Genomic DNA, 22,756 nt, shown 5'->3' on the forward strand with positions numbered 1-22,756 from the left:
CCTTAACATCTTGCTGGTACTTTGGGTGGTTTCGCTTCCAGTGCGACTTTTCATGGCAATAGAAGCATTCAGCCTCATTAGGGTTAGCAGAAGGAGTGACTAAACCTTTCTTGGTTTTGCTTGAAGAGGAGCCTTCAAGGGTCTTACCCTTGGTACCCTTAGAATGGTTCTTTCTCTTCTTTCCTTTGCCTTGCCCGATTGCGAAAACATGAGCCGCAGTAGGAGTAGGAGTAGTAACACCCGACTTGCTTTTAAGACTACTTTCTGCAGTATTTAAGAGCCCTTGAAGTTTACTAAGTGTAAATTCTTCCTTTTTCATGTGGTATGTCATTTGAAATTGATCATAACATGAAGGCAAGGAGTTCAAAATGATGTCTATTTCCATCTCCTCAGGAAAGTCAACATTTAGTTTCTTCAAACGATCCACAAACCTTTGCATTTTCTGCATGTGGGTCGTGATGGTCTCACCATCCTTCATTCGGGTAGTTATCATGGAGGAGATAATTTCATACCTTTCTTGACGAGCACTTTGATGGTAGCGGTCCATCAAATCCATGTACATCTCGAAAGGGTAATAGTCATCATAGGACTTTTGGAGCTCAGCTGTCATAGTAGCCATCATGATGCATGCTACCTTGGTAGCATCCCTTTCATGTGCTTGAAATGCAGCAATCTCCTCTGGAGTAGCAGTAGATTCATCAATCTCCTTTAGCTCCTTGTCAATGAGATATTCTTTGTCCTCATAACGAGTGACCATCCTGATGTTTCTGATCCAATCCATAAAGTTGGATCCATCAAAGATGACTCTCCCACAAAAATTCATGAGAGAGAAGGAGCCGGTAGGGTTTGAGCCAGAAGCATTGTTTGAAGACATCTGAAAAGACAAAAGACAAGTTTAGATTAGATATTAAGATAGTCCTTAATAGAACACCCAAATGTAATATTAAGGCTAGGACCCAACACAATATTTTATAACCTAGAAGAGGGATGCCGTAATCCAAGCTATAAAATATTTGAAGGTAGGTGAATGACGATTCACCAATTTCCACCATGAAAACGAAATATTTAATTAGGTTTTAATTGGTTTAGAAACTCCTAGATTCTTTGAGATTCATTGAACTTTTCAATGGCATGTTTCAATCTCGAGTGTGCCCTTCAAGTTTTGTGACTGGGATGCCGAGGATCACAAAACAAGGTGTGAAGTAACCATGAAAATTACTTGGTACCCTTAATGTACTACCCCTCAATCGATGTGTCGGTTAACCACACACGCTCCATCGATACTATGATAAACATTAATTCACCCTTTGCCTACCTTCTTAAATCCAGGTTAGTATGCCGGTTAACCACACACGCTCCACTAACGACTTAATCAAAGTGCAAAGTGCAATTTCATGGATTAGCACCTTATTCACATTTTCCTAAAGTAACTAAGATTGGGAATTAATAAAAGGTTTAGTTACTTTAGTATATTCATCATACTTAAACAAGAATTATAGTCCTTGTCCTACCTTTTCGGCTAACGACCCTCCACCGATCAAGGAAGCGGTGGGTGAGAATAGACACCCATTAAGCTGCCATTTTATAGGCAACAACCTTATACCCCCCTTATAGACCGGCTTCGTGAATGAGGCCTACTAATAGTAAAACGACTTTTTGATCTTATACATATATATATATATATATATATATATGTATATATATATATATATATATATATATATATATATATATGTATACGTATATATATATATATATATATATATATATATATATATATATATATTATTAACTTATAATATTATAAAGTATAAGGGTTTAATTTTAATTTTTTAAAATTCTAAGGGTTGGAACTAAAGTTTTAATATGACTTTACTTGTTCCAAACTTGAGGGCAAGTTTTGTAAACTTTCAAAACTTTTCATTTCTCATAACTTATGAATTAATTGAGTATTAAAATGAAGACTCTTCATTTTTTATAACTCATTGTGTTCTTTTAATGGTACTAATAAAATGTGACTTTTTGTTATCCATAACTTGAGGAGAAGTTATGGACTCCATTAAAACACATAATGATCAAGAATTAAACTACCAAGGAGGTTACACATAATTCCTATGATCATCTAAATTCATAAGTTCAAGAACATGATTATTCCCATTTCAAGAATCATAAATTACATATATAAAACTTGTAATTTTGATAATAGCCATTGTAAATGGGTTAGCATAAACATTACACCAACTAAAACAAGTTTTAGGGTAATGTTTCTAGTCCATTTCCAGCAGCAAAACTCGAAAAACTGTACACTGCAGCCTCTACTCGTCGAGTGCATGAACAGACTCGACGAGTAGCATGCATTTCTTCATGGACTCGTCGAGTCCCCCCATGGACTCGGCGAGTTCATACGAGCAGTGAACAAAAACTTCGATTTTCAAGTAATCTGCATCAAGTATCAAGTAAACAAGCCTAGGCTCTGATACAACTGATGGGTTTTCAGCATTCTAACACTCCTATGGTGTACATGCAACCCTAGAAACCTTGGATCTATGTTTGACTAAGATACATGCAAATAACTTTTTTTTCCAAGGTTCTTAACCTAACTAGCATGGCATGGGGTACTTGAATCAAATAAAGCTAGTAGAATTACTTACCTTCTAGTAGTAGTTGATTGCTTGGAGTTTGAGATCCTAGCACCAATAATGTGGATGCCTTAAATGGAAGTCACAAATCACCACAAACTTGGAAACTTGAGAGAGTAGTATAATACTTCTAGAAATCGGCCCTCTTAGTTTTTACACAACCACTAGTCACTTTCCAAGAACCAAAACCTCCTTTATATAGTGTGGTGGATTAGGGTTACATCCATGTAAACCCTAATACCCATGTCTTTTCATTTCCATGAGATCCATGGGTTAAAGCTCCATGGACTATCCATGGACTTTCCTTGCAAGCCTAGCCCATTCCAAATAAGCATTAGCCCACACTATATAAATACAAGAGCCCATATTTAATTAGTCATACTTTTGATCTCTAAATTAATTATAGATCAATACTAATTAAATAATATGATTTTATATTAATGTATTAGAACTTATAATATATTAATAAATCATAACTTATACTATTCTCAAAGATTATCCATAAATTGTTCGGGTGAAGTGCAACCCAAATGGACCATGCCGGTTCGGGTCAAGTACATACCAAATATAGTTATGGACTTAGACACTATATCCAACATATAAATCATAGTGTTAAACCTAAATTGTAATCCTAAATTAACAAAAAAAACATGAAATTATTTTTTATAATCATTAAAAATTTTCAAATAAGTAGCTTACAAATAACTTACAATAGAATAGTTAAAAGTAATATTACATAAAAAATTATAATGTTATCTTCAAAAACAAAAACCATGTTTGTTGTTTTAAATAAATACAATCAAAGAAACTAGCAAAATTCATCAAATAAATTAAAAAAAACTTAAATTTCTGAAACCAAATTAAAATAATTAAGATTTTTCAAATACGTTATTTTAAATAACGTACAACAATAATAGTTAAAAGTAACATTGTATAAAAAAATTATGTTGTTATGTTTAAAAACAAAAACTATGTTTGATGTTTTAAATAATTACAATGATAGAAATTAAAATTTTAAGCAAATAAACTTTTTAAACTAATTAATCATAACATCAACTATAAATATCATTAAACCCTATATTATATTTAATTTTATTAATGAGTAACCCGTAGGTAGAGACCATTGAGACAATTGAGATTATAGAATTTTATAAGATGTCTACATTATCATAGAATTCAAAACAAACAATGTTTATATCAACTTATTATAAGATTTATTATATAAGAGCTAACAACAACGTCATTGATATATTTAAAAAACATGTATTTTTGAAGATTTCAAATATATTGTTATATTTTGTGCAAAATGGGAGTATTCGCCTAGTATGTATTTAAATGAAGCCTGGATGTTGTCATGTCAACTGGTGTTGCACCTTAGATTTTCGTGTGTGTGTGTGGGGGGGGTGGAGGGTGGGGGTGGGGTGGGGGTTGTGTTTGAGCTCCGAATACGTGATTTTCGGATACCTAAAGTAAGAGCAACAATCTTTAGTTTTTCTTGGGGAGACGTTCCAGGGAGAACACTCTGATAGTTAAGTTAACATGCAAATCTTCGAGATAATGAGGTCAATAATAATACTTTGAATATCCTATTTTCTCTCTCTAAGATTGTTACTTACCTTTTTCGGCTTTTTTGATCCCTCCATTCATCAGATCTTCTTAGTATTTTCAATTTGCATCGGAAATAGTTAATTACAAGGTTTACCTAGAATCTAGGGATGAGCATATGGACCGAGGAACTGGCCGGAACCGGTCCCGGAACCGAAACCGTACCCGAATCGGAACCCGATGGAACCGGTCGGGTCAGGACCAATACTATAATTTCATCAATTTTTGGAACCGGGACCCGGTAAGAACCGGTCGTTGGAACCAGCCCAAAACCGGGAACCGGACCGGATAACTCACTCAAATTTTGAAAGTTGCATAACTCACTCAATTTAAAGTTTTTTGACCTAAATCTTTTTCCTACATGTAGATTATGATTTGTAGTTAACTTTAGACTATAAAAACGCTTGATTTGGTTAAAAATTGAATGAGTTACAAGCCCCGCAAGGAAGGGTGTCAATTCATAATTTTTTTTATGTTTCAGCAATTAAATGTAATCTGACTTTGTTTTTCAAATGTGCATAACTCACTCAATTTAACTTGTTTTGACCTGAATCTTTTTCCTACATTTAGATTAGGATTTGTAGTTAAGTTTAGACTATAAAAACGCTTGATTTGATTAAAAATTGAATGAGTTACAAGCCCCGCAATGAAGGGTTTCAAGTTAGAATTTTTTATATGTTTCAGCAATTAAATGTAATCTGACTTTGTTGTTCAAATGTGCATAACTCACTCAATTTAAATTTTTTTGACCTAAATCTTTTTCCTACATGTAGATTTGGATTTGTAGTTAAGTTTATACTATAAAAACGCTTGATTTGGTTAAAAATTAAATGAGTTACAAGCTCCGCAAGGAAGGGTGTCAAATCAGAATTTTTTTATATTACAACAATTAAACGTAATCTGAATTTGTTGTTCAAATTTGCATAACTCACTCAATTTAAGTTTTTTTTGACCTGAATCTTTTTCCTACACGTAGTTTAGGTTTTGTAGTTAAGTTTATATTATAAAAACGCTTGATTTGATTAAAAATTGAATGAATTACAAGCCTCGCAAGAAAGCGTGTCAAATCAAACCGGTTCCAAAATCGAAAACCCGACAAAAACCGGACTCGGAACCGGTAGAACCGCCGGTCCGGTTCGGTTCTTGATTTTGGCCGAAGTCGGTTCCCGGGTCGGGTCCGAGTCGGGCCGGTTCCAGCCGGTTCGGTCCGTTTGCTCATGCCTACTAGAATCCGTCTTGTCGCATTAATATTACCAACGCCGAAGGTACAGAAAAGTATACAAGGGTAGCATCATTAGTCATTCTTCTCTGGTTAGCCATAATACATTTAATACAACATAACTATAAATGCATCTTCATTGTGGTTCGGGTATTTTCTTGTTCAGTTATGCGGTTATTAACATCATTGGTTCTGTAAATGAGCCTTTATTGATCTTATTCGATTTGGTCATACGGTCTTTGATATATCTCATTAAGTGACAATCCACATCAGTCATACGTATAACTTAGCAGTTGTGAACATGACAACTATATGACAAGATAATTGGCATATATACATAAAAATATATAGTATACTTTTAATTATAACGTACCTAAAAAATAATTTTAGTGTAATCGAAATCTTGTAATTTTTTTTAATGATTTTTATGGCTACGAGTTTATCATATATCTATGCCAGACAATTAAAACTTTTGTTTATGAGAAAATAGCATAAAAATGATATTACATGGGGAAAGCTCTATCATAGAAAATGCATTTTATGAGAAAATAACATAAAAAATGATATTACATGGGGAAAGCTCTATCATAGAAAATGCATAGATATTGATATGGACTAATAACGATAAAGTTAAGCTATAGTTATGGCCTATACGGGAGTGTGGGGACTATTTTATGAATCATTCTAGACAAAACTTCAAAAATGGTCCTTGTGGTTTTTGAAAATATCAAGTTTAGTCCCTAAGTTCAAAAAACCTCACAGATGGTCCCTGTGGTTTCAAAACTTTTAACAAATGGTCCTTCTCGCTAACTCCGTTAGCTTTTGACCGTTAACATAAGGGTATTTTCGTCATTTTACTATGACAAGGACCATTTATGAAACTTTGTCTTATTTAAAAAAAAAGAAAAAAGAATTTTTTTTTAAATAAAGGGTCCCACATCTCTCTCTCTCACACACAAAAAGAAAGTCAAACCCCCACCAAATTGTTCTTCTTCCCCAATCTAGATCTGAAGAACACACATACATACTTCCAGGTCATATAAATACCCATCTTCTCCATTCACTTTGATTCGAAAGGCAAACCCGATTCCGTTATTTTTACCTTTCCATTCTCTCCACAACGTGAATCTTGATGTACCCAAGACAAACCCACTAACTTACCGGTGGCCACCGTGTCCTCTCGTATCTTGACCCATCAGAGTCCAAGCATACTCTATTTAAAAAATTGATATTTTTCATGCTCAAATCTTCCCAAAGCATCCTGAAGCAGAGTTATGACGAAATTCGAAGCGACATACAATAATCTCTTCGATGAGCTTGAAGAAGAGTTAGCACAAAAGGGTAAAGCTTTTTTCAACGACGTCGGCGAACAAGCAGCTTTCCGATTTCTTGTTCAGTCGTATTTGGAAACGAATTCGGAAGCTAATCAGGTCCTAGGTTTTATTCATTCTCGGAAAGAAACGAGATGTAGTGGGGGAAGGTTAAGTACACCCCAAATCACTATTTTACCAATTGTTCCTTCTTCCTTCCTCAAAGTCTGTCTATTCAGAGCAAAAAAGAAGAAGAAAGCTTACATCCCCACGAACGAACACTAGTCTCACGCATCTAGTACGTACCTACCTCATGTCTAGTCTTAGAGAAAGAACCACCTCTCATCACTGCAAACCCCATCCTTTCAATTTTAGCAGTTGATTACCTGGCTGATAAGGTCTCCTGTTTCTAGTATCTGGTTGTATTTTCAGGAGAATTGTGCTTTACGATTTTAGCCCGCCTCGTGCCACTGAACATCATGGATGGTTCGGTGGGAAGAAGATCAAGAGTTCATTAAGAAGAATGAAGAAGAAAACAATCTGATGACGATGCTTTGATAATCTTGTCGATTGTAGATCGGAACAACAACGAAGAAGATGATGAACTTAAACAGGCCTTGATTCCAAAACTCTTCGGAGATTCCACCTATTTGATCGACTCGATTGCTGTTGCTGAATTTGAAGGAAGATTGATTCCTGAATTATGAGGAAAAGGCAGCCATAGTAGACCTTCAGGGTCACTTGCAGTCGAACGCAAACCAAATGATCGAGTAGCGATTGGAGAAGCAATTAAGGTCGTAACCTGTTTCTATGAAGATAAAATGGAATGGGGTAAACGAGTCGGGTGGATGCACGGGTCAATTTTCCAATTAGGAGAGAGAGAGAGAGAGAGAGAGAGAGAGAGAGAGAGAGAGAGAGAGAGAGTGGGACCCTTTAATATTAAATAATTAGTTTTTTTAATAAGACAAATCTTCATAAATGGTCCATGTGGTAGTGAAATGACAGAAATACCCTTCACTTAACGGCCAAAAGTTAACGGAGTTAACGAAAAGGACTATTTGTTAAAAGTTTTGAAACCACAGGGACCATCTGTGAGGTTTTTTGAACTTAGGGACTAAACTTGATATTTTCGAAAACCATAGAGACCATTTTTGAAGTTTTGTCATCATTCTATTTATTATTTGAGGTTGTTAAATATAGTCGTTTTTTTAGTTTATTCATAAATAAACTAAAATTTAATAATTTTTTAATTACCATCGATTGTAGAGTAGGACTGCAAAATTATTTTTATAAAGAAAAATCATGATTTATTCTCTAATTTCTCTTCTCCAATTATCAGTTTATTACCCACTACAGTAGACGCGAACACACACGATTATTACTTACGCGTGCAGAGGTGTCATTGCGCATCACCAAACTGTCACTCCACCGCGTGAAACGCGTCTTCAACTTCCATATATAAATACAACCGCCGGAACCCTAATTCAAAACTACAGAAACTATACGACAAGTCGTAATTCCATACGCAAAACTTCCACTTCCATTCCCTTCCCAATACTATGTCCAAAAGCATTCCTGTTGATGGTGATACCATCGACGTTGAGAAAATCTTCAAGAAGTTCGACGTTAATGGCGACGGAAAGATATCCAGTACCGAACTCGGATCCATTCTCAGCGCACTCGGCACCGTCGCGCCGGAGGAAGAAATCAAAGTCGTAATGAAGGAAATTGACAAAGACGGCGACGGTTTCATTGACCTTAATGAATTCATCGAGTTTCAGCGCGGAGGATCTGGTGTTGTTGATCGAGAAGCGGCGGATAAGGAGCTTCGTGAAGCGTTTGATTTGTATGATCAGAATAAGAACGGAAAAATCTCGGCGAATGAATTGCATTCCGTTTTGAAAAGTTTAGGCGAGAAGTGTTCGTTGAAGGATTGCCGGAAGATGATTGCGTCGGTTGATGTTGACGGCGATGGTAGCGTCAATTTCGAAGAGTTCAAGAAGATGATGAGTAAATAACTTCATTGAATTCGTTTCTTCTCCGGTGTTATTCAGGTAGTTTCGCATTCGCATTCGCATTCGTATTCGAATCTAGTTTTTTTTTTAGCAAATTTAGCAATAGGATTAGCAGTAACATAACTGCTTTCATACTAATTCCACAAATCAATGTAAGTAATTCCATTAACATGTCTAAATCATCTTAGATTTAACATGTTCGTTCTAGTTTGTTACTGATTTTCTATCTAATCGAATAATCTGTTAATATGATATATCGATAGAATCTGTTTTCGTATTGCAATTCAGTCAAATTAAACAATCTTCGTTCGAACATCTTATTGATTTTCGTTGCTAATTATTGAATAGTAGTATGCAAACAAGAAGAGAAATCCATAATTTTTTTGAAGTTTTATTTATTATTTTCGATGATCTGTTTTGATTTGGTTTGCTGGAAAGAGGAAGTTGGAATCAATTATTTTCACGTAACGCGTTTTCAGTTTGTTGGCAATTTAATTATGATCACGTGAAGACGGAGTTAGTTAGGTTTCCGTTTAACTTTCAACGTGTAACCGTTTAGTTAGAATTTTTAGTTTTTAAAATTCGGTTTCCTTTTTCTAATATAAAAGAGAATATAAATATGTTTACAATTATTCTAAATAATGTAAACTAACTTTTGAATTTTGATATTTAAATCAAAAATATACTTTTTTAAATGCTGTAACTGTTAAAACGTGAGTTTGACCCAGAAATCGTGGAGAAGAAGTTGCCACTGCTAAAGTTTTGGAATTATTCGTAACGTCGTGACCTCGTAATGATGGTAAATAGTTATTCAATTAGAAGTAACATTTTATCAATATTTCACTTTAAATCTGTTAGATGAAAATAGTTATTTAACATTTAACCCAAAAAAAATAAAAGCAATATATTTTGACAAAATCACGTCAAGATCAATAAAATCACAAAGAATGAAAGTCTCAAACTGATCTATATTTATTTCCCCCAATAATACCTCGAGGAAGCATCCCTTTATATAGAAAATATTAGAGGCTACAGCTAACAAGCTTAGCTTCCAACTATAAGTTAAGCATCTATTTGGAGCCCCACAAAAACGATGGACATTTTGGAGGTTTAAAAGGATTGGTCTAGTGGGCCATCAGACAAATCCAACCAAGTTGTGGAAACGGAAATTGTTTTAAAATCGTAAGGCTCGAATTGAATGACTAGCTAGACTGGTCTGTTGGTTTGCAGGAGTGCTATTTCGATCAGTTGGCCACAACGTCGATTACCTTTGTTTGTCTTAGGGTTGAGACGATTTGGGTGAACATTTGGAATGAACTCAATCACACTAGTTTGGTAGAAATTGGTGGGCCTGTTGAGGCTTACCAGCTCAAGGTTGGGGTTTTCTGGTTCTTGTACTCGTTGGACCGATACAACTTTAGATGTATACAATACAACTTGTTGAAGCGTTACTAAAAGTTAGTTTATCTATTAGATTATTACAAGGTTTAAAGCGAATACAAAACCAAAAACTGCAAAATTATAGGCTAAAAAAATAGTTGAAAAGCTGAAATTATGTACAAACTCTAAAATCATATACAAACTCTAAAATGCACGTTCGAAAAAACCGTATGTCAATCCGACTTCAAAAGAATGAGATATGCATGTTTTAAAATTTTCACAAAATACAAAAGTCTAAAAAAATAGCTGAGAAGATGAAAAATTTTGAGCTTTAAAATCACAACTTCGGAGGACTATAAGCCATTAAATATAAATCCAAAAATGACAAAATTAGTCTCTAAAATCATGTAAAAACTCTAAATTATACGTTGGAAAAACTTGCATGTCAACCCGACTTCAAACGAATGAGATATGTCGAAATATTTGCTAAATATATGTTTTTTTAAAATCCGGTCCAAACTGCTTTTTTACCCAGAACCAGCCCAAACTGGACTGGTTTTGTACCCATACCGATTTTTCTTTCTTCATAGAACCGAGAACTGGCCCTATTCTAAAAAACTTGACCCAGTCTAGATCCGGTTGCGATTCGGTCCGATCCAGAGGTCCAAATGCTCACCCTAGAGAGGAACGAATAACATAATTCTCAACATTCCACCTTGATTTGCTCTGATAGAATTGAGTTATCCAAAGTTTTGATCATAACTAATCTAACTTTGACCTCAAAACATAGTGTTTCCAAAAAACGTAGGACCAAAAATGACATTTATGAAAGTGAGCTTTAGTATGGCCATCAATTACAAAGCTAAAGCCAATCAAAATGCCCAAAGAAGCAACTACATATCTTAATAGTAAAATGAGTTTGATCCAAACTCGAACTTCAAAGGTCAACAATGTTAGCTAATTGAGAAATCGATAATAGTGCTTTAGGAGGAATACACCAAACGCCCAATACTAGGTGTATGTGACCATAAAACATCAAAATATTCATGGTGCCAATACCTAAACACCTACAAGTGGAATTATTTTCCTAAGTTATGAGTTTACCTTCCTTTTCATCAAGTGTTCCAAAAGCAATCATAAATAATTGTCATATAACACGATCCTCCCATATTAACGCCCAACAATATTTGATCAATCACTATAATAGTAGTACTTAGAAAAATATATTCGCCTTCAAAAATGGAAAGTGTTGAAGAAGATGATCCCTTTTTATGTTTTTATTTTTATTTCGGGGCAATCCTTCTTAAAGAGTTTAAATTGTTGGTAATAACTGCATGTGTCGATAAATTTACAATTTCTTTTAGATCTTGATTTGGGTGACTTGGAATGTATTCAACACTCATCCTTACGAGAATTTTTGTCTTAACCCCAAACAATGTGTAAGATGTGGCCGATGTCTATTTAAAAACTACGCAAACCATTCATCTTGTCTTGTAGTTTTTACGAAGTAAACCTTCTTGACATTTGATAAAGTCATGATAAATCTACTATAGATTTAAGATTTACGTGGTGTTTGTTTTTACTTGACATTTGGACCAAACATCTACAGTTTGAAAGAAGAAAAATGTTTGTTTTGTAACGTGTGCAGGCTGCTAAACTAAAATTTAAATAAATTAATTTTTTGAATTAAAAGTGTTTTTCAAGACTTTTATGATTTTATTATAGACAATTAACAAATCTAGATCAAATTTTATGTATTATTGTATAAAAAATGAAAATAAAATAATACAAATTAACATGTATATATGATAAAAACCAACAAGCTTTGGTCGCAGTGTTATACATAAATATTGTAATTATGAATCAAATAATTTAACACATAAAATGGATGGAAATAAACTTCGATTTTAAAATGAAATATTTCAAAATTTTCATTTTACTTTTTCAATTAAATCAATTAAAAACTTATTATAAATATTTTTTTCCAAAAAATGGATGATACTGCGTTAAATAATGTTTTATAAACTTTGGTACGAAAAATATAAGATAATATTAGGATTTTTTTTCATATTTATAAAAACAGCTCCAACGACCATTATTGTAATTAAATCTTTATTTATAAATTTGTCACAAAGTTCATGTTTGTGCCATCGAAGCTTTTTTTCTTGAAGTATTGTACTTTTTTCCAAATTGTATATCATAAAGTTAGAATAAATCTAAGTTAAAAAAAAAGATATATGTGTTTTTAGGCTAGAAGATGGTTGAAGAGGTTAGAAGACTCTATTCCACATCTGCGCCAACAATAGGACGCACATACCTTTTTAGGTCTGCAGTCTTCAGAAAAACAAACAGTCTGCAAAGAGGCCAAGAAGATTTACAGAAAAAAAAAAAAACAAACAACACCTTAGAAAACATGTGTACTTTTCTAGAAGGAAGCACTAAAGTACCATAGCTATTTGTTCTTCTACTATCTACAGATCCATAGACTCCATCTTCATAATCAGATTGTCAAACACTAATGTGCTGTTTGTTTTTTATGAGGCAAAATGTCTGCAGTCTGTGGACCACATCTGTAGACCTCTGCAATAGAAGAGGTGGACCAAACGTCTGCAGTCTGAAAAATGAAGACTGTTTGTTTTTTTTTAACATCTGCGTGCTACTAAAATAAACTAAAATCTAAATAAACTGATTTTTTTTAAACTTCAAAGTGATTTTTTAATATTTTTATGACTTTGTTATAAATAATTAACAAATCTAGATCAAATTTTACGTATTATTGTATAAAAAGTGAAAATAAAAATGGTACGAATTAACGTATATATTTGATAAAAACCAACAGTTTTAGTTGCAAAGTTATACATAAACATTGTAATTAGGAATCAAAGAATGTTTTAACAAATTTAGATCAACTTTGATTTTTTCAATTAAATCAATTAAAAAACGTACCATAAATATTTTCCTAAGAAATTGACGATATTCTATTAAATAATGTTTTATAAAATTTGGCACAAACAATATAAGAATATATTATGATTTTTTTTCATATTTATATAAACAGCTTCAGCGACCATTATTGTAATAAATCTTTATTTATAAATTTGTTAAATATATCATGTTTGTGTCGTTGAACTTTATTTTTTAAGTATTGTAACTTTTTTTTTCAAATTGTTTATCATTAATAAAGTTGGAATAAATATAAATTTAAAAAAAAAACTACAGAAAAATAAAGATATATGTGTTTTTTATGCTAGAAGATGTATGAAGATGTTAGAAAACTCTGGTCCACATTTACGCCAAAAAAACGGCGCACATACATTTTTAGGTCTGCGATCTTCAAAAAAACAAACAATGTGCGAAAGTAATGTCTACGTGTGGTCTGCGTGGCGCAGACAAAAGAGGTCAATGAGATTTGCAGACAAAAAACAAACATCTAAGTAGTGTTTTGATGGAACCATCTCTCATCTTGTATGTAACAACTTCTTTAGGAGGATTAATCAGTTTGTCAAAGATTTCTCTAGGTATACATCTTTAAACTTGGCCAGAATATATCTAGCAGCCTTTTCATACTGATATCAAAATTTGTTAATCACCTATGGCGAGTCGTAAAGTGGTTAGTGTCATTAATTCATTTCTTTTAACATAAAAAATGAGATATTTGGCAAATAATTGTCTAAATCCTACAAGGAAATGAATTTCAAATTTTCATTTCCACTTAATGAAATCTCCATCCATGTTCCACTTCTCAATTGGGAGTAAAGAACCCAATGCCACATAAGAACGACATACGCAGATTAAATATTATGGTTGCCTAAGATAGATGAAATGTTTCCTATATTCGACATCTTATTGATCACCAAACAAAATTCAAAAATCTCTAATACCACCTATTAAAAATTTAATACAGTGAAGTGGAAAATTTAATTGGATCGAAAAACATCGGGAATGGGTTATCGACAAAAAATCAAAACAATCAGCCAAATATAAACATGAGAAGGGAAGATTTAAGATTTTTTTTATTACAAAAGAGAATCAATTACAAAACATTAAATCTAATAGATGAGATTGTTTGTATTTTCCCATAAAAAACCATCTATTATTAATTCACAATATATATGTGAATACATCAGAGGAGGCCAATGGGCCGAACAAATATATCAATGAAAAGCTATTATACAAAACACAATAATAATAATAATAATAATAATAATAACCCGCTAACATCCCCCCGCAGTGAGAACGGGAGGAGACTCTCGCACGTTCAAACTGGTTCTAAAATCCAGAAATAAGGACGTAGGAAGACTCTTTGTAAAGATGTCAGCATACTGAGACGAAGAGGGAACATGAAGTACACGCACATGACCGGTAGCAACTTTGTCCCGAACAAAATGAAGATCAATCTCGATATGTTTGGTCCTTTGATGATTAACCGGATTAGACGACATATAGATAGCACTCACGTTATCACAATATACAATCGTAGCTCGATGAGGAGAAGAGTGAAGCTCTAATAGAAGATTGCGAAGCCAACATGTCTCAGCTACAGCATTCGCGACACCGTGATATTCTGCTTCTGCACTAGACCGTGACGTCGTGTTCTGTCGTTTAGAGGACCAAGAGAGGAGATTGTGTCCAAGAAAAACACAGTAGCCCGAAGTGGATCGTCTAGTAACCGGACAGCCCGCCCAGTCGGCATCAGAATACGCGATGAGATCGTTACCAGGAGAAGAAAATAGCTGAAGCCCGTGACCGATAGTACCGCGTATGTAACGCAGGATGCGTTTCAGAGCTGTAAAGTGAGGTTCCCGCGGGTCATGCATATAAAGACATATCTGTTGTACTGCATATGTGATATCCGGTCTCGTAAATGTGAGATATTGAAGAGCACCAGCAAGACTGCGATACAAAGTAGGATCATCAACCGGCGGACCCGACCCATCAAGCTTAGATGACATATCAGCTGGAGTGCGAGCTGATTTACAGTTAAGCATCTTAGCCCGATGAAGGATCTCATTGGCATATTTATGTTGAGACAAAAATAGACCAGTGGTGGAGCGAGTAGCAGAAATACCCAGAAAATAATGTAAGTCACCGAGATCAGACATAGAAAACTCAGCACTCAAAAGAGAAATGATGTGAGTCAGGAGCTGAGAAGAGGATCCAGTGAGAACTATGTCATCCACATAGAGGAGGATATACGCCATATGAGAACCCTGTCTGTAAATGAATAGTGAAGAATCACACCTGCTATGCACAAAACCAATACGTGTGAGAAACATCGCAAAACGCTGAAACCAAGCTCACGGTGCTTGTTTAAGACCATATAACGATCTTTTCAACAGGCAAACATGATCCGATCTAGAAGGGTCCCGAAACCCTGGGGGCTGTTGCATGTATACAGTTTCCTGAAGGTGACCGTGAAGAAAAGCATTCTTCACATCAAGTTGACGAATGGGCCAATGGTGCGTGACAGCAATGCTCAAAACAGTACGGATGGTAACAGGTTTAACGACCGGACTGAACGTCTCATCACAATCAATACCAGGTCTCTGGCTGCTTCCATTTGCAACAAGACGAGCTTTATATCTAGACAATGAACCATCTGCATTTAATTTCTTCTTAAACAGCCAAATACAATTAATAACATTAGCATCGGGTGGTCGCGGAACTAGAACCCAAGTATTATTTAAGATAAGAGCAGTATATTCTTCTTTCATCGCATTAAGCCAGTTAGGATCATTAAAAGCTTGTAAATAATTTTTAGGAACAGGAGATGTAGAATCTATGTGTAAATTGAGTTTACGGATTGGTTTAGAGATACCCAATTTAGATCGTGTAAGCATGGGATGTTGAGATTGAGTAGGTGTGACACTCGGAGGGGACTCAGACAGAGGAGACGAGGTGGCCGGTTGAGAAGGGTTGTGGGGCGGAGAGAATCCTGACACTGATGAATCAGCAGCAGATGGGCCAGGCACAATTGGGGTTGGCGGACTGGTAGAGGAATCAGACTCACTGGGCAGTTCGATAGTTGGCTGATCAATGACTCCACAAGGAGATGCTGGTGGAGTCGAGGGAGGTGTGTCACCATGAGAGAATGATGGAAACAAGACACGATAAGGAAGATACGAGGTGTTGTTTTCATTGTCGAGAAACGAGTATGAGGGTGCGATATTAGGCGTCATGGAGCCAAAAGGAAATACTGTTTCATCGAATACCACATGGTGTGAGATAATGATTTCATTGGTGTCAAGGTTAAGGCACCGGTAACCCTTGTGATTAGTCGGGTAACCAAGAAAAATGCACGGAGTGGAGCGTGGTGCTAATTTATGAGGTGTAACAATATGTGGAAAACATAGACACCCGAACACCCGTAAGTGATCATAAGTTGGTTGAGTTTTGTAAAGTTTATGAAAGGGGGTGTCATGATGAAGAGTGGTTGAAGGAAGAATGTTTATAAGATGTGATGACATGTGTAAAGCTTCGACACAAAATGTGGGAGGAAGTCGAGCATGAAAAAGAAGAGCACGTATACCATTGTTAAGAGTGCGAATCATACGCTCATATTTTCCGTTCTGTTGGGATGTATAAGGACATGAAAAACGCATTAGGATGCCATTTTGATCGAACAATTGATGAAATTTTTTGTTGTTGTATTCACCCCCGTTATCACATTGAAGTGATTTAATATCTGTTTGAAACTGATTTTTAACAAACTCACGGAAAATCACAAATTTATCAAACACATCAGATTTGTTACGCAATGGATAAACCCAAACATAGTGAGAAAAATCATCTAGAAACAAGACATAATATTTAAGACCACTTGTGCTCTCAATAGGAGAGGTCCACACATCAGAATGTACCAATTCAAAAGGAAAAGACGAAACAGAACTCGAAGAATTAAAAGGCAATCTAATGTGTTTGCCCTTTTGACATGCATAACATAGACTAGAGTCTTTATTAGACGAACTTGAAATAAAACCATTATTAACCAAATGTTGAAAAATGTGATGTCCCGGATGTCCAAGACGTTGATGCCAAAGAGACGGAGCAATGGAGACACAAGCTTGAGGAGTCGGGGTTGTAACAGGATAGAGATCCCCAGTGCTATCACATCGCATGAGAATTTGTTTGGTGCGGAAATCCTTCACAGAAAATCCAAACGGGTCAAACTCAATGGTACACATATTTTCACGAACAAAACGACGGACAGAAATAAGATTTTTAATAATAGATGGAGTAATCAAAACATTTTTAAGTGTAAGAGTACGATACGGATTTTGATGCGGAAGAGTGATGTGTCCCATTTTAATTACATGCATAGATGATCCGTCCCCTACTATAACAGATGAAGGGAAATTACTATTTTTATCAGAAACGGACTTGAGTATACCTGCACTGGAGTGAAGGTGCGATGTGGCCCCGGTATCCATGTACCAATCACTTTGCCCCGGGTCATTTAGAGTCATCGTATTGAACATTTGAGGCAATGTAGTAGGCTCGTTATGTGGCTGGTGAACCTGATGTGTCGAGTAGAAGGCCTGCTGAACAGGGGTTGTAGGTGGGCTAAAAAACTGATGCTGGTGGGCTGATGTGTGCTGGGTCAGAGGCTGTTTGGGACCAGTGCTGGATTGAAATGGAGCAACCAGTGGACTAGGTAGAAGACCCGGCTGAGAAGACCCGTGAGTGGGCTGGTGTACTTGAAACCACCCATAAGCCCATGCACTTCCATTGCGATTTTGATTCTGTTGACCACCTGCATTAGAAAAGTTAGAGCCACCATTAAATTTACTACCATTATTGTGGTAGTTGTTGTAGTTGTTTCGACCACCATTGCGACCACCGCCCCGGCCACCTCGATAATTACGACCCCCTCGTCCACCACGGAAGCCACCACGGTGATTAGAAGTGTGGTTTGAGGTCTCAATGTTTAGGGAAATTTGAGATGAAGCATGATCCATATGAGTGAGAGAGGCCTCTTTCTTTTCTTCTTGTATCATCTCTTGTTCTTCAAGAACCAAGATAGAACGAGCATCCCAAAAGGACAACGGTGGATCACGATGTCTTATGTTTATTACCACATGTCGATACTTTGAAGTGAGCCCGTTCAGCATACAGGCAACTAGATTAATTTCTGGAACTTTGGAACCCATGTGTTCAAGACGATCAGCAAGTGACTTGATCTTGTTACAATATTCAGTGATTGTCGAGTTTCCGATTGAGATGTTACGAAGCTCCCTGTCAATTTGGATGATCTTTGAAGTCTTGTTGTCATGAAAAACTTTCTCAAGGCTTTCCCAGATCTCAAGGGTTGTTGCTTGTTTCTTAAAAATCATGTTCAAGAGAGAGATGGAGAGAGTACCATAGAGCCAAGATTTGATGATTGAATCCATCCGAAGCCATGCATCCTTAGCCGATGTTGACTCTAGTGTTTCCTTTTCTGATGATGCTTTGACTGGTTCAACAGGAGGGCGGAGATGATCGTCTACCCCATATCATATGCAATGAATCTCAAAAAGCTCTCTCCATATGTCATAGTTCATCTGCTCCAGGTCAAGAACAAGGGGTACAGCGTGTTTAATGTTAATGGTTGATGTAGGTTTATCAGACGAGTTGTTTCCTGACATCTTGAGAACATGTATAGCAGAGGCAGACTAGAATCAGAAGATTAGAATAGAAGATAGAACTGACAAGATGAGAAGAGGTCGAACGACAGAAGAATAGCCATCGAGTAGGGTTTACAGGGAAATTGTTATTGCTCTGATACCATGAGATTGTTTGTATTTTCCCATAAAAAACCATCTATTATTAATTCACAATATATATATATATATATGAATACATCAGAGGAGGCCAATGGGCCGAACAAATATATCAATGAAAAGCTATTATACAAAACACAATAATAATAATAATAATAATAATAATAACCCGCTAACAATAGAAACATATTTATGGTGCAAACACTAGACAAAATCACAAAGCTCCCAAAATAAAGCTTTAAATTTGTCTATGTTTTTTACAAAATAATACCTCACAGAAGCATTTTTTATATATAAAATATCAAGATAAACCTAAAAAACCTTCTAAATATAAGATAATCTTACATTGAGACCGACAAAAATGATGTTATAAGTGCTCAGAGGTTCAACTAGACTGGTTTGGCAACGGACTGATAGATATACACAAACGATCAGACCAGTCCATCCAAAGTGCTAAAACATTATGTTTTCTATATAAAATTATAAGACCCTGATGGATCGACCAAAAGGGTCTTTCGTTTGAATGCGGTGCTCGTTAGTAACATGTGTCAATTTTTCCATTGAGAGGAATAAAAAATATAATTCTCAACATCATATTCAAGCTTGAATATTATATTTCTCTGTAGATTAGGTGCTAAATATGTTATATATACTTGGTGGTTTGGCTAAAGATCATTTGGGAATGATATATTACATGTACAGCATGAGAATATATATAAACCATTGGATTGGCAAAATCAAGGATCCATATTCAAAGTGAGATTAATGCAAATATTAGTATATTAATATCAAACGATCAAGAATTAACGACATGTCAATAGAAGGGGTGTGGGTTATAGATCCACTCGCTATCAAAGAAGAGGTAAAGTCCTTGATAAACAAATTTTTAGACACTAATTCAAATAGATCCGGGCTTCTTTCCAATCTCTTCAAGTTTTTATCTGTGGTCAATAAAGAATTCTTGGAGGCACCATTCACATATGATGAAATCAAAGACATGGTGAGTAGTTGTGATAGTCAGAAGTTGCAGTAGTTAGAAGGTCAGTGGACCTAACAGTTTCACGTTTAAGTTTCTCAAGGAATTCTGAGACATAGTTTTTTTGGATTTCATATATATATGGCTTTCATTAAAAAATTTGAAGAAACGGGTAAAATTAGTCGGGGGTGTAATTCATCGTTCATTTCACTATTTCCAAAAATAAGAGACCCGATATATCTTAAGGATTATAGACCTATTAGCCTTATCGGATGCATCTATAAAGTGTTGGAAAAAATTCTTGCTAATTGCCTTAAAAATAATTGATTATGTGGTGACTCTGGAACAATCGACTTACATAGAGGGGCGTCATATTCTAGATGGACCGGTAGTAATTAATGTGGTCAACTCCTACATAAAGAAATCAAAAATTAAAGTCATGATCTTCAAAGTCAATTTCGACAAAGTGTTCGATTGCCTAAAATGGTGCTTTATAGATTTGATGATCGAGCAAATGGGTTTTGGCAGCAAATGGAGACTCTAGATAGCAAGATGCCTAAAATCAGATTGGTCATTAATTTTAGTTAACGGGGCTCCAACTTTAGAATTTGATATTTAAAGAGGAGTGATACAAGGAAATCTCATCTCTCCTTTCCTATTCATAATCGTCAAGGAAGTTTTGAATATTGCTATGCAAGAAGCTCTCAGTTCTCATGTTTACCTCGACATCAAACTACCAAGAAATGGGCCTTCTGTCTCTTATTTATTATATGTTGATGACGTAATGTTTGTTGGTGAATGGTCAAGTACAAATGCCATCAACCTCTCCCGTTTACTCATATGCTTTTATTTGGCATCCGAATTGCGAGTCAATTAATCCAAAAGTAAAGTGTACGGTATATGAGTCACAAGTAACAAAGTCTATTTGGTAGCATCTCTTCTTAAATGGAATCATTCCCTTTTACATACTTAGGACTTTCGGTCGGAGCAAATATGAATCTTATCAAATCGTGGAAATCGGTGATTGAAAAAGTGTCAGATAAGCACAATAAAATGAAAGGAGAGAAACTTGTTTTACGGGGGTAGAATTACTCTCCTTAATTTTGTTTTAACCACTATCCCATTATATTATTTTTCCATTTATAAAGCTTCACTATCGTGATTAACTCCCTTGAAAAGATTAGAAGGAGATTCTTGTGGGCTTGAAATAAAGACGGTGAAAAATATGTTGAATTTCATGAGAAAATGTGTTAGCGCTAAAAACTAAGGGCGATCTCGGCATTAATGGTTAACGACTCATGAATTTATCACTCCTAGCTAAATGGTGGCAGTGTCTCCAAACTGAACATGAGTTAATATAGTGTAAAGTCGTTAGAGAAATACAAAAATTTGATGATCATGACTCCTCGAAGACGTCAATTTCAAATTAAGCGAGCACGTGGAAAGAAATATCCAAAATTAACGATGACTTTAAGGTCTTCAATGTGGATCTACCAAGTACCAACCCTATTCATTAGGAGATCGGATTTAGAAATACATGTCATTTTTGGCATGGTAAGTGGATATACATAACATCATTAAAAAGTCTATTCCCTTACCTATATGCTCTAGAAAAATGCAAGGTTTATCAACAATATAGCAGTTTGGAGATCAGATTCGACTCGGATTCCTAGTTTACCTATGGAGCTCCAGCAAACGCATATGCTTCTAAGTTTGTTGTCCAAATTCGAAGTCACAAAACACGGACGACAACTGGACATGGGTAGGCGAAGATACATGTGAATTCTCTATGGAATCGTTGCAGATCATAGCTTCGAAGTACTACAACAATGATGAGGCAACAAACTTCCTTTGGATAAGACGGGTAACATTGAAAATTAATGCTTTTTATTGGCGATTATGGCAAAATAGATAACCAACAGGGGAAAACCTCATTGCATGGGGTGTTACAGGGGCGTCTTGTTGATTTTGAGGCTCTGTGCGAAAAATAAAATTGGGCCCCTAAATATAATTTATTTTTATGTATAAGCAATATTTATTAATACTACAATAAGTCGATAATTGTAAGAAACAACGTTGTCCATCAACTCTTCATATAAATACTCCTAAATATATTGTTCTTAAGAGATATGATTTCCAAGCTGTTAAGTACTTCTTGTGATATTGTGGACTGTAAGTAGAACTTTAACAACTTCAAAGTTGAGAAACTTGTTTTTGTAGACGGAACGATTTCTATAATAGTTAGCAAGACTTTATATACATTAATTACATTAGGAAAAGAACTGACTTTTTCATATATTTTAAAACATACGTGGGATCAGTAGTTTCACTCGATACGAACTCATCAACCAGATTTAACTCCGGATAAAGTTCATTGGCGTTATCTGATTGTTTACCATACTTAAGTGCGGCTTCAAGAAGGCTACAATACAACTTAAGATCTCTGTTATCAAATTCATTAAATATTTTTTTTTGAAAAAAACAATTTTTTTCATACATATTGTATTGTTCAAATATTGTTTTAAGAGAAGTCATTGCTTGAAATTGAAACAATTGAAGACACAAGCCAAACCATAACTTCATCAATTCTGAAATTGAGATACAACATGCGAGTATTGAATTTTTCATAAAATTGATTATGATATCTAAAATTTAAGGCCAAAAGTGATTCTAAAATTGAGTGATCTTATTGGATTTTGAAACTTACAATTTTGATTTTTAAATCAGATGGTGCATTGATTTTAAAACAATTAGTCAATAATCAAACTCGTACACCCTTAACTAGCTTTGGCCTAGTGACGATACCTTTAAATCAATATTGCTTTTAGGCTTGAATTACTAGTCTACTATAAT

At 35.1% G+C, this 22,756-nt stretch overlaps 1 protein-coding gene across 1 annotated transcript; it reads left to right on the forward strand.

Annotated features, from left to right (window-relative positions):
• The first annotated feature begins 8,246 nt into the window (after positions 1-8,246).
• Positions 8,247-9,042, forward strand: LOC145109044 (putative calcium-binding protein CML23). Its single transcript, XM_079046150.1, has one exon. It carries the CDS (start codon positions 8,333-8,335, stop codon positions 8,789-8,791), a length of 459 nt encoding a protein of 152 aa, XP_078902276.1. The 5' UTR covers positions 8,247-8,332; the 3' UTR covers positions 8,792-9,042.
• The last annotated feature ends 13,714 nt before the right edge of the window (positions 9,043-22,756 follow it).

Source organism: Lactuca virosa, chromosome 4, assembly GCF_052849685.1.
Source record: "Lactuca virosa cultivar CGN04683 chromosome 4, Lactuca_virosa_CGN04683_v6, whole genome shotgun sequence".
Lineage (NCBI taxonomy): Eukaryota > Viridiplantae > Streptophyta > Magnoliopsida > Asterales > Asteraceae > Lactuca > Lactuca virosa.